Below are 13926 nucleotides of genomic sequence, written 5' to 3'. Positions count from 1 at the left end.
TAATAATAATAATAATAATAATAATAATAATAATAATAATAATAATAATATTTCTATCCCGCTTTTTCACAAGGAATCAAAGCAGATTCCAACAGTATAAATAAAATATCAAACAATTAAAAATTGCAATTAAAAAACTCCAAAACCACAACCCTACCCCCCAGTGATAAAAACATTAATCAACCTATAAAAAAAGATTAAACATCAAAAAATGTACAGTAAAACTATCCAATAGGAATACAATAAAGATTTCGGGCAGATTAGTGTAAGAAATGAATCTTCCTCTAGAGGAGGGAGGATGGGGGTGATGGTGTTAATCAATTTTGGTGTCAGTATCAATAGAGTGGGGAGGCAGATCTAATGGATCTAACCTAGTCTGGGAAGGCCTGCCGGAAGAGATCCATTTTAATAGCCTTTTTAAAGGCTTCCAAGGTGGTACTATGGCCCACTCTCACAGCATGCCAAACACTTACGGGTAGTCTGCAGCATGTGGCCTCAAGCTGCGCCGTTAATTTTTTTTTTGCCTCCCCCTACAAACATACCATTGCACAAACACACAAGATCTTGTGCATTTCACTCATAGGTATTCTTCCCAGTCCTAGTCTTCTTCTAATTTCTTGACTGCAGTCTCTGTTCTGGTCGATCTTTACTCCAAGGTATGGGAACCTTTTGACAATTTCAATTTTTTTGTTATCTAGGATGAATTTTTGTAGATCTTCCATGGACATTATTTTTGTTTTGCTAATCCAACCTTGGCCTTTTCCTCCTTGACCTTCCTGAGTAATTGCTTGAGGTCTTTGTTGGCTTCTGCTAGTAGTATTGTGTCATATGCATAGCTTGGGGTGTTAATGTTCCTTCCTTTGATCTTAACTCCTCCTGTCTGTAAGCCTTCTCTTGGTATGATATTTTCTGCATACAGGTTGAATAAATAGAGTGATAATATGTAGCCTTGTCTGATCCCTTTGCCTGTTAGAAACCATTTTATTTCTCCATGTTCAGGTCTGACAACAGACTCTTGTCCTGAGTACAGGATCAGGACAATCAAATGTAGTGGCACTCCCATGTCTTTAAGGGCATTCCATAGCTTTTCATAATCTATGCAGTCAAAGGCTTTCTTTAGTCAAAAAGCACATGCAGATTTTCCTTTGAAAATCCCTAGTGCACTCTATTATCCATCATATGTTTGCAACGTGATCCCTAGTGCCTCTTCCTTTCCTGAATCCTGCCCTCATCACTAGGATTTCTGTTTCCATATATGGTAGGAGTCTTTACTTCAGAATTTGAGCATGATTTTGTTTGCATGAGAAATTAGTGCAATGGTTCTGTAGTTACTGTAATCTTTTTTTATCTCCTTTTTTATGATGGGAACGTATATTGATCACTTCCAATCTGTGGGCCACTGCTTTATTTTCCATATTTGTTTACATATTTTAGTTAGAACTGTTCTTGGTTCTGTCTCTGTGGCTTGTAGCAGTTCTGTTGGTATGTCATCTGTTCCTAGTGATTTATTTTTCCAAATAGTGCGACTTCCACTTTCCAGAATTTGGGGTTCATCTTAGTAAGTTTCTTCTTCTCATTTGCTGTTCATCCTTTCACATTTTTATGTAGCTCTTCTGTGTATCGTGTCTATGGTTTTTGGTCATTTCATTCATGGTTGTGTGTTGTATTTCTCTTCGGATTGTAGAGTCTCCTCATCGTTGGTTTCATTTTCTCTTTGAATTTCCAGATCTTATGGAAGATATCTCTTGTTCTTCCTTTATTGTTGTCAGCTTCTGTTTATCTGCATTGTTTGTTGTAGTAATTCTCTCTATCCTTGCACACTAATAATTGGACAGTAGCATTCAAGGTTTTAATTGTGTTTTTGTCTCCCCTTTCTTTTGCTTCTCGTCTTTCTTTAATTGCGTGAAGTGTTTCATCTGTCATCTACTGTTTCTTCTCCTTCTTTTTGGCCATAGATATCATTTTGCATTCCTCCTTAACTATGTGCACCTCAGTATTTTCTGTGGGGCTTGAGCATACACTCTTTTCCCCATACATGGGGGGGAGGTTCCAGAACGGATCCCCCGCATATGGGGAGGGGGGACTATACGTCATTTAAATTCTGCTGGAATGTTCTTCAGATCATATTTTAGCATGGTGATTGATTTTGAGTTCTTCTTCAGCTTTATTCTACTTTTGGCTATATTACCCTGATATCTGCTGGGAGATTAAGGAGCGAAACAGATGGCCACTAATAAAGCCAGATTGGGGGCCTGGCAACTGCATGTCACAGCCTGAATCCACCTTTTTGCTGGAAGAAGTGGCCTCTTTGTGCCGTCAAAAAGCTGGCTTTTCTGCCCCACCATGTAAAGCCGAACTGCTGGAGTGCCCGGAAGCCGGCCCACGTGTGGTCAGCTGGGCAGTGTGAAGCTGGCTTCAGAGCGTGTGGTGTCAAAATGTTGTGCTCTGAAGCCATCCGGACAGCGACACAAGATAAAAGAAAAAGACAACCAGCAAGGGTGGGAATGCTTGAAGAAAGCGTTACCAAAAAGCACAATCACAAGCAATCCCATGGAAGAATTAAAATGGAAAAGCCAGTGTGGTTGCACAGCAGGAAGGAAAAGAAAAGAAAAAAGAGTATGTATATAGAATGGAAGAAAGGACAAATTACCAAGGTAGAGTAGAGAGATGTAGTTCAACCCTGCGGGAATAATGTAAGGAAAGTTAAAGCTCAGAATGCATTGAGACTAGCTAGGCAACCAAGGAGCAACAAAAAGGAGGTTTTCCCCCCAGATACATTCAAGGCAAGACAATGACTAAGGAGACAGTGGGGCCAAAATGACTCAGTGACTATTTTGCTTCAGGTCTCCCCCCATCCCCAAAGAGAACTGTGCACTTCCATGCAGCAGCAGAAACCTTAGCAAGGGATCTGGATTGCAAATCAAGAGTTAGTCAGGAATCACCTTGCTAAGCTATATGAGTTCAGATCTTCAGGGCCAGATAAACTACATCCCAAAGTACTGAAGTAACATGCTGATGTACTCTCTGAACCCCTTGCCATCATTTTTGAAAAATCTTAGAGGACAGGTGAAGTGCCAAAGGAAACATTGCCGCTCTTTTCAAAACATGCAAAAAAGAAGATCCTGGAAACTATAGATAGACTGGACAGCCAAACCTTGATACCAGGAAAAATAGTAGAATGGATTATATAGGAGTCTGTCTGCAAGTATGTTGATGACAATGCAGTGATCAGGAGGAGCCAGCATGGTATGTAAAAAAAAAAAAAACAGATCCTGCAAAACTGATCTTATATCTTTTTTCAATCCAGTCACTGGTTTAGTAGATGATGGATATGCTGCGGATGTCATTTATTGACAAGGATGATAAGAGGTGTGGAGAACAAAATGTGAAGAAAGGCTAAAGGAACTGGGCGTTGACTTGAGGAGTGATGATTGCACTTTTCAAATACCTCAAGTGCTATCACAGAGAGAAAGCCTGTTCTCTCCTGAGCCAGAAGGTAGAATGAGATCTAATGGTTTTAAGTTACAGGAGAGCATATTTTGAACAGTGATGCTCTGGTGCCACAACAAACTACCATTCCCAGAATTCCACAGCATGGAGCCAGGGCAGTTAAAGCGGTATCAAATCGAATCATTTCTCCAGTGTGAATGCCGCCCTACTCACAATAAGCGAGTTAGTGCAATTAATTGCCTAGTGAGGTGGTGGGGTCTCGAGATGTCTTTAAAAAGAGGAAGTTGGACTAGCTGGTCTATGAGGCCCTTTCCAACTCTATCATTCTATGACTATTTTATTTATTTATATATCACGTTTATTGTAACAATGGGCTTACAACCTACTTAAAAGCAATATAATTAGTTACTTGTTATGCATAAGAAAACATGGCAGATACATCAAACTACAGGAAAAGTGATTCCACCTAAATGTCAGGAGGAACATCCTGACATTAAGAGCTATTTGACTCCCTTGGAGGGTGGTGAAGTCTCCTTCTTTGGAGTTTTTTAAGCAGAGGCTGGATGGTCGTCTGTCACGAATGCTTTGATTGTGAGATTGTGAGATCATGCATGGCAGGGGGTTGGACTGGGTGGCCCTTCCAACTCTATGATTCTATGATAATGGCTGTATCTTCCAGAAGTACGGGAATAACTTCAACTCTGAGTACTTTGTTAAAACTGAATTAGTTTTTCCAAATGATTCATACTTTGCTTTTTTTAGAATGTTTCTACCATTATTTTTTGTTACATATTTCTAGATGAAATTTTGTTACAAAAAGTGTGTTTAGATTTATAGAATGCAATAGGATGAGAAATAAAGTTCACAATCAAGTATTCATTCTTCTCATAACTGGCTAACATTCAGTCAGCCCTAAGTGAAAGCCCTACATGGGTTGGGTCCAGAATACTTAAGGGAACGCCTTCTTCCATACTGTCCGTCCCGCACTCTAAGGTCCTCGGGGAAGAATCTACTTCAGTCAATAAAATCTAGGCTAACTTCAGTCACCCAGAGGGCCTTTTCCATCGCAGCTCCGAAGGTATGGAATGACCTGCCAAAGGAGATCCGCAACATTTCTACTCTTCCAGCCTTTAAGAAGGCCCTTAAGATGGATCTCTTCCGGCAGGCCTTCCCTACCTAGTTCTTCTCCCCATTTACTGTGACTTACGTCACTCTGTCCACCAATTCTTCTCTTAAATTTAACGAGAAGAATTAAATTAAATAATTAATTAAAATAAAATCCTTGCCTCAAGAAGAAGAGCTCTCCCTCCATCTCGTCATCATCAGACCTGGGAGGGAGTGAAAAAGAGAGGCCCGATTTCCATCAGGCCTAACTGTGAATTTACTCACTTCACTCGCTTTAATTTTATTGTATTTTATTTATTTATTGTATTTTATTTTATTCTCTTTATTTTTATTGTTGTAACCTGCCCGGATTCCTTGTGATTGGGTGGGCTATAAATTATTTATTATTATTATTATTATTAGTGCTTCAGATAACCTTTGAAGCATAATTTGTGGGTGGGTGAGTAGGTTGTATAAAATCTGAGTATGAGAAACGGAGGTAGTTTTGAATTCATCAGGACTACTTGAACTTCATTTTCTTTTAACACTCCTTTTGAAAAATTGTTCATATTGGTCTGCATAACTTTAAATGTTGAGTTATTTTAAACTTTGTGCTACTGTACTTGATGCCTCCTCTTATTATTATGCAAGCATTTCCCTTATCCAACACAACGTGCTGTAAAGCAGTGTTCATTCCTAATAGCTTTTTTCTTTCTAGCATGATACAATATCTGTATTGTTCTGGAACTGGTTTTGTGTGTCCTTCTCTCCTGATTTGCTCCCTGCATTAGTGAACAAAACAACAAACTTTACACTGGGTTCCAGCTGGCCAGAGTACAAGTTTTAAACAAAAGGCTAAACTATGCATGAGGCAACTGCATCCTGTGTTGGGTTGTTAAGTATTAAATATGTGACCTAGAGATATTTAATCCAGTTGGGAACAGGAGTGGAAAGGCATAAGAAAACATTGATTTTGATCTTACATTTTTACAAGTCATACAACGTGAAGCAATACAAAAATACTGCTCATATATATATATACATATTGTAACAGAGGCATTTTTCTTATTTTATAGAAAATCAAACAAAAGCTAAAGAAGCAGAATTGTCAGATACTCTTAGCCCAAGCAAAGAGAAAAGCAGTGACGACACTACAGGTATGTTTGGGGTGAAGTTTAAATGTACATAGATAAAAATAAAAAAGATAAAAACAAACACTTTTTACAATTTTACATTAAGGGGTTAAATAAATAATACGATGCTTGGACTGCTAAAATATTTTCATTTCCCCCCTTAGATGCTCAAATGGATGACCATGAATTAAACGAACCTATTGCTAAAGTAGCCCTCTTAAAAGGTAAATTACTGATTTTCTTCACATTTCAAATTGTTTCCTGATATTTTCTCTTAATATAATTAAAGTTTTGATAGTGAAGAATGTTAAGTTTGAAATATGGTGGAGTGAAAAAATACATTTTGCTTGTAGAAAGCAATGAAGATTTTTTAAAATTGTTTCTTGATATCTGAATTGATGCAGTAAGGATAGGTGTCACCAGTAGCTGACTCGTTTGTAGAAGTATCTTTTACTAAGATTGCTGCAATTTACTGTAGTGTAACTGCACAGGAGTGTAGCCTTAAGGAATTATTTAGAATGCATACTTTGTGAAGAATTTCTTAACAATTTTGTAAGCTAAACTGCTCATAAGGTTCCACCTTTGAGCACCAGATCCAATTAACTGCAATACTTATTTAATTTTCATTTCATTATTTTCAAAAACAGTGTTCAATAAAACTGAAATATCTGAAGTAACAAGTTTGATACTTTACAAAGTCGTCTAATAATACACTTTCCTCTCGGGTTTTGTATTGCTTGCACAGAAGTCTTATTTAAATTCAGATGAAGTTAATGCAGCATGTGTGGCTGTAATGTAATGAGTCAGTGTACATATCTGTGCTAGTGCTGCAGAGGCATGCTTGGGTTTTCATCAGGTTTTTAGAACTGAAGAGCAGACACTTCTCATAGATACAGTCATGGGTCATATAGGAATGGCATGGAGACCAAGCTCAGTTCAACTACTGCTTACTTCTACCTACTCAGAAGCAGGTGACTCTTTGTGAAAGGCTTTGCAGTGTACCAGTCACTGTTAACTATGTGCCAAATAAGATCTGGCTTTGAAGATCCTTGATTGACCTTCCCATTTTTTTGTTTTTTGCCTAAAGGCATCTGCAAGCTGGAGTAAACACAAATTGCTTACTGCAAGAAGGGATTAACCCTTTTTGACACATGCCATTCCTCAATTCAGCCCCTGAAGATTTCTCTTAGTTGTAGGAGGAGAAAAAGGGAAGGAAATTACCTTTTGCAACTGGTGTGGGTAAAAGGACTTCAGTCTTTACTGCATGCTGCAACTTCAATCCTTGCCCCACCTTCACTTATTTTGAAGCAGAGACCAAGATGGCAAGAAATGTATCTCTTTTGTTTCATCTAGTTTGTCCATTGGCATTTATACAGACCTGAGAACTTTGAACCAAGTGCATTTTCATGACAGTTTTAATATTAGGATTAGGATTTAAGATTAGGAATTAGAATGAATCTGTACAGGTGAATTTCATACCATTGGATGAACATTAATGTCTGACTGATTGGGAGACAACATTTAATTAGTTGAGTCTTGACTTTGTATGTCAGCAGTTATTTTCTTAGCACATTTTATAAAATAAATATTCAGGATAGAGATAAACACAAAACTAAGTGTGCTTAAACCAATTGATTACTATGGCTTTTCATATGCTCCATGCAGTTTGGTGAGACAGAGATTTAAAACCATCTTTATCATTTTGCAGTTAAGATAGAGAAATCTTCAGTACAATTAGAGATCAGAGTTATAATTTGACATTCTCTTTTGAAAACAAAACTGTCATTTCTTTGTGTTATGCTAAATTATCCTCTAATTACTGAATTAGATAAATCATTTCAACATATATGCATCATTTAATAAACCTTCACAAACCTTTTGTGTCTTACCTTTTGCCTATAACAGTACTCTGGGAGTAGATTTCTTTAGCGTAATGCATTCATTTTTGAGTCATACATTGGTATTTTATCTCATGGGTGCCATTTCCCCTCTTGATCAGAGTACATACAGAATTCCTTTTGTTTGGTTTATTAACCAGTTACCCTGTTAAATATCTGACTTCTTTACCAACTGAATGCTTTTTTCCTTTGAGTTATTTTATATTATTTTATTTATATTATTTTAATGTATGTGTTTTATTTAGATTAGCACAGTGGTTATTATCCTGGCAATGGAGAAAGCCCTATGAGACATGTCTTAGTAGTCTGTACATCTCTTAGTGGTCTGCATGTAGGAATAGTGTTCATCCCTTCCTCCACTCCAGTGAAGTCCTTTTCATTGGAAGCTGTACCACTTGATGTCATTGGAGTAACTGTAATTTATTACAATTGTGTTCTCATATGCAGTATTTTACTTTTTACTTCAAAAGACAGTGCCACTCATTCTACTACAATAAAAAATGATCTTAAATATCCCATCAGGGTTCATGCTAAACCTATAATTGATATTCTCCCCAACTTTTTCATATTTTAACATTTTTCTTGCAAAAAGTATAAAAATTGTCTTGCACTGATAGCCCCGCATTTCTTGTATGTGACTGATCTAATCAATTCCTCTTACTATAGGAAAATAAAAAAGCAAGGTGTTGTTAACAGTGGGGATGAAGAGAGGAACTTATAGCTCAACTTCTTATAATTTCTGGCATGGACAGAAACATTTCCAAAGTGGAACAAGAACCCAGTGCTTTCTATTGGGTGCCAGGCTATTTTGGAGATGGGTGACAGATGGACATATTTGGTTCAGGGTGTTTCCAAGCCTCACTGCACCCATATCTCAGGACTGAAAGTTTTGGTGTATCAGAGCAAAGGACACTGTTTACTGTCTTAGCAGAATAGAAGGGGAGGCCTGTGGCTACCCCACAGGATGCTCCTCTGGGACTGGGTATAGTAAGCCTCACTTCTCTTCTACAAGATATCTGGCATACTAAATACTCTTTTTTGTATAATAAATGCAATAATAATAAAATCAGTATCTGAAATGAAATATCAGCTATCTTCATGTTAATTTGAATATATTTATGAAAATTGCTCTTGTCTGAAATCTTAACATGACAAAACCAGCCTTCATTATCCCTGCTGATGTATACTTTATTTTGGCATGCTGGATTTGAATGTAGGGGTATTTGATTTCATAACAACATTTTATCTCTTAACCATTGTCTAATTCAGTGATGTGTAGCTGACTCATTTTGCATGACTCTTTAAGATCCTGTCTTAACAAGTTAATTGAAATTAAGTCATTGCCAAAACTGATGTGATGCTTTAAAGAAAAATGTTCTTTTAGCAGATGAATTGCAGGGTGCACAATCAGAAACTGAAACTAAACAAGAAATTCAGCAGCTGCACAAGGAACTGGTTGAAGCCCAAGAGCTAGCTAGGACAAGTAAACAAAAATGCTTTGAACTGCAAGGTGAGATTAAGATTCCTTTAATTCTGCAGAATATCCAGGAAAGTGTATGCCCAAATATATACTGTAACTGATAGAAAAGATGCTCTGCATAGATTTTATGCTCTGCATTTAGTGAAGGGGGAAAAGAGCTGTAATCCTTTGTTTACTTTGTCTTCTTACTTGGGAGTGAGTCCCAATGAATTCATTGTGACTTTGTTCTGAGTACACATGTATAGGATTGCATTGCAATTTAAGAGTAAATGTATATATAATGTAGTCAGTGGAAACAGGGTAAGACCCTTTTCTTATTATCAGTTTCATTATGTTCCCTAGCATAGTGATGTCATGGAAGAAAAGAGGTGTAGAACATTTTGAACAAACTTTAACATTTATTATTAACTAGCAAAATAATTCAGTCATTTAAATATATTAATTTACTTCCCTTGGCTTTGTTATGACCTACTAAACTTGAAATAACCTGTCTAAAGACTAATTTCTAATATTCAAATTACCTAACAGTAAAATAACCAATTAAAATGTTAAGATATTTTAATTGTATTTACAGCTCTCTTAGAAGAAGAGAGAAAAGCTTACCGACTGCAAGCTGAAGAGTCCACCAAGCAAATTCAAGTACTCCAAGGTAAAAGGAAGGAATATTTTCAATAATACAAAGGATGACTGGAGATGATGCCATTGAAAGGGGCAGGGAATTGCAAACATTCTTCTGAAAACAACAAAGCCTCTACTCTGAATAATGACTGGACAAATCAACAGAGAAGAGTGATTGCATTACATATGAAACAACACAGCCATTGCTGAAAACATGTAAATAGACAAGTAGTTTGTGAAAAGTGCTCTCTAATCATCATTGTGCTCCCTGTACTACTGCTACTACTACTACTGCTAAATATATACGTGCCCAAACATATGGATACGTTAACTGCAGTTCCTTGTTTTACATTGGTAGCTCCTTCAAAGTGTTTCTTCATATGAGCTGGAGGGAGGGAGATTTCAGCGGAAGAGACCAAATGGGGAGGAGGTTGTAAAGCCTAGGTGAATATATGTAGCTTTCAGGTACATCTTCATGCATTTTGTAATGACGCTTGTTTATCAATAAGAAAATGTTTCTAGTCAGTGGTGTAAACATTCTGGCCTATTCACTGTTTTTGTTGCCATAAGCACTCCTGGTGACTAACCTGTACTGAAAACACAAATCCAGCAGAAATTACATTTTTTCCCACTCCTGGATGCTTTCAGGAATTCCGGTTTTAGGGAGAGCCATAAAACCACAATGTGTGTGTGTGCTTTTTTTTTTTTTTAAACAAAACAAAACAAAACAAAGAATCTTAAAGTGGATTTCCAAGAACTTGTGGCTTTTAATGGAATGGGGTTTTTAATCTTTTTTTTTTTAGTATATTACAATTGTGTATTGTTTTGCCCTTGTATTTTTTTAGTTGAATTGTCATTTAATTGTTTTTTTTAACTTACATAGGAATAATATTTTAAACTACATTCTTTTTTTAAATAAGTTTGTAAGCTGCCTTGGATCCTGTATAAGCAGAAAATCAGGATATAAATTACATAAATACTGTACTGGTTTTATTTTTAAACTTATTTGGCCTAGTGTTGGCTGCATTCGGTCCTCATTGCGAAATATTAACCCTTAAATTGCTATCCTTTGCCCATGGCTATTTTAAATAATCAGAAAATAATCAATAGTGCAATTTCTCTGTAACATTTTACAGATTTCATTAACCTATTAATTATATATGTATTTGCATTCCCCATATGCTTAAAGGGTCTCAGAATGGCCAGAAATAATTTTAAAATAATTTTAAATAAACAGGTCAGCAATATGTTGGTCCTGAAACACATTAATATTGAGAAAGATAAAAACATGTTGTCACTGGATACCAAAAAGATACTGGTTGACAAGCAAGCATCCCTAATATAAAATTTTATCTAATATAGGCCCAATTTAAATAGGCCTTTGCGCTGCCGCCGTCTAGCATGTGACCAGGGCGTAAAATGGCGGTGCCCTGTACACACGGGCGCCATTTTGGCACAATGGACGCATAGCGTCCGCACGTCCCAGTGCCTTTGTGGCGCCACAAGAAGAACCCGCTTTTTGCAGGTTCTTTTTGTTGCGCGACGGAGCCGTGCAGTTTGTCCGCTGCAGCTCCCTCGTAGAGCAAACCAGGGTGGTCGGTATCCTGCCATAGTGTTTTTGGGCGGTCTGTTTTCTGCCATAGTGTTTAAAAATCTAAATTTTCTATTTATGTAAAACCTACCAGCAAATATTTTATTTTGGCATGCCGTTAATAATATGCATTTAAAAGAGAACTGATTAAAATAGTAATAAGAAAGGCTCACACATCTAAATACCAGGTTTCTGGCAGTGTATCGGCTCCAGTTGAGATTTGCCAGTACTTTGACAGAATTTTGAGGGAGGAAATAGTCTTTTGTCAACCACTGAATGACCTGATCCAGTCTCTTTTTTGAATCAACCAGGGATGAATCTCTGTCATTTCCCTTGGTAATTCATTCTCTTGGCTTTGCAGTTTATCATTTTTACAAGTCTCTGTTAAGCTCCTTTCAATCTCAATATCATGATTATGATTATGTTGAGTCTTTTTCTTCATTTTCATTATTCTTGTAAAAACAGGTCTGCTGAAAGAAATATTCACACTTGTCTTTCTAATGAGAAACTATAGATTTGCACTATTGTCTGTTTGAGGAGGTACCTTTCCATTAATGATCAAAACACACTGTGAAGACATCTGGAGAGTGGCACACTATCACCTTTCCTGATGTTCAGAGAAAAAAAAAGCTCAGGAGCAGGTATCACTCTTGCTCCTTGATTGTTGTCCACAGCTGTTACTATTTATAACAGTATTGGTAGCTCCTGTTCCTTTAAAATGCAGGACAAGGTGACAGTGTTCTGATGATCACTTCTCAGATTTTCAAGGAGGCAGATGCCCATCCAGGCAAGCAATGCTACATTTTCAACACTATCACAAGAAAATACATATTGTCAGCTATGATTAAAAACCTCAGGACCTCTAAAGATACGAACATCCAAGTCTTCCCATTTTTACAGTGCTGTGCTTTTGTGCAAAATACTAATTTACCTCACTTTCCATTTTTAAATCAAATACTTAAAAGGATGCTAGTTTAGTACTGGTAGAATGACTAAAGGGTTAGCATTAAGTTCATTGTTTCCCAACTTATTTTCCTGTATGGATCTCTTTTCTTTTTAAATTAAGTTTTAAAGTTCCATTAGCTGCTAGTAATTGCTTCAGAAAATCTGATTTCCTATATGTTCACAGCTCAGCTGCATCGGCTGCAGGAAGAAATTGAACGTGTTCGTAAGGAAAAGGAGAATGAGATCTCCAGTACACGGAATGAGTTGTTTAGTGCTCAGAGAGAGATTCTTTTGCTGCAGCAAGTGGCTGAAAAGGCTGCATCAGAAAGGGAAACAGATGTCACTGCTTTACAAGAAGAGCTTCAGAATGTAAGAGCTGAGCTTGAAAGGTGGCGCAAAGAGGCTTCAGAATATGAAAAAGAGATTGTTAATCTCCAGGCCAGTTTTCAGTTACGATGTCAGCAGTATGAAGAGCAGAAGAGAGAGGAAGCCACCCGTCTACAAGGTATAGCAGAAGTGCTTCATAATTAATGAAATGTATAAAGTGCAGTGTTCACAGTGTTATTGTCTGCAAGTCTTTTTTTGAGTCCTGTGGTTTAGATTAAATGATCTCCATATATCATTAATCTAAATCAAGAAGGGGACAAGAAGATGGCAATTTCTAACTTTGCCTTGCATGTAAGGTACAAAAATGCCTACCGTATATACTCATGTATAAGTCGATGCCATGTATAAGTTGAGGGCAGGTTTTGGGGACAAAATTTTGGCTTTTGATATGACCCGTGGATAAGTCGAGGGTACAACTTAAGGGCATGTAACAGAGGATGTAAATGACAAAGCCCCCAATATGCACACATGCTCTCTTTGCAAAATACTATCAGGGCAGGTTCCCTCCTTCCTGGGAAAGAGAGAGACATACACACACACACTCTCCTTGTAAAAAAAAAGCAATCAGGGCTCTTTCCCTCCTTTCCCAGGGAGCAGGGGAACAGCCCCAATTGCTTTTTGTGAGGCATGTGCATTTGCCTTCCTCTTTACCAGGGAGCAGGGAAAGAACCCTGATTGATTGCTTTTTGCAAGGAGAGAGAGAGTATGAATAAATAATAATAATAATAATAATAATAATAATAATAATAATAACAACAATAACAACAATAACAACAATAATAATAATAATATATGCCTTCCTCTCTTTACCAGGGAGCAGGGAAAGAACTCTGATAGCTTTTTGCAAGGTGTGCATGTCTCCCTCTTTCTCCTTTTCCAGAGAGGAGGGGGGGAAGCAATGGGGCTCTTTCCTTGCTCCCTGGAAAAAAGGGAGACATGCACACACACCCCTTGCAAAAAGCAATGGGGCTCTTTTCCTCCCTGGGAAAAAGGACACACACACACACACACACACACACACACACACACCCTTGCAAAAAGCAATGGGGCTCTTTCCCTCCCTGGGGAAAAGGGACACACACACACACCCCTTGCAAAAAACAATGGGGACTCTTTCCCTCCCTGGGGAAAAGGGACACACACACACACACACACACCCCTTGCAAAAAGCAATGGGGCTCTTTCCCTCCCTGGGGAAAAGGGACACACACACACACACACACACACCCCTTGCAAAAAGCAATGGGTCTCTTTCCCTCCCTGGGGAAAAGGGACACACACACACACACACTTTGCAAAAAGCAATGGGTCTCTTTCCCT

The 13926-nt window shown here is 37.6% G+C and overlaps 1 protein-coding gene across 21 annotated transcripts in view; it reads left to right on the top strand.

Moving 5' to 3' along the window:
• LOC121921296 (sarcolemma associated protein) overlaps positions 1 to 12765 on the top strand; it is a 44632-nt gene extending 31867 nt beyond the window's left edge. For 17 of the 21 annotated variants that reach the window (XM_042449181.1, XM_042449180.1, XM_042449179.1 and 14 more), the window contains 5 exons: positions 5631 to 5711; positions 5852 to 5911; positions 8970 to 9095; positions 9640 to 9714; positions 12404 to 12765. In XM_042449181.1, the coding sequence (XP_042305115.1) occupies positions 5631 to 5711; positions 5852 to 5911; positions 8970 to 9095; positions 9640 to 9714; positions 12404 to 12750 (689 nt within the window). In that variant the 3' untranslated portion in view covers positions 12751 to 12765. The remainder of the gene's footprint in view (positions 1 to 5630; positions 5712 to 5851; positions 5912 to 8969; positions 9096 to 9639; positions 9715 to 12403) is intronic. The other 4 variants (XM_042449164.1, XM_042449163.1, XM_042449182.1 and 1 more) reach the window with 2 other exon arrangements.
• Positions 12766 to 13926: the final 1161 nt, after the last annotated feature.

Source organism: Sceloporus undulatus, chromosome 2 (assembly GCF_019175285.1).
Source record: "Sceloporus undulatus isolate JIND9_A2432 ecotype Alabama chromosome 2, SceUnd_v1.1, whole genome shotgun sequence".
Taxonomy (NCBI): Eukaryota; Metazoa; Chordata; class Lepidosauria; order Squamata; family Phrynosomatidae; genus Sceloporus; species Sceloporus undulatus.
This window is presented reverse-complemented; position numbering and strand designations above follow the sequence as displayed.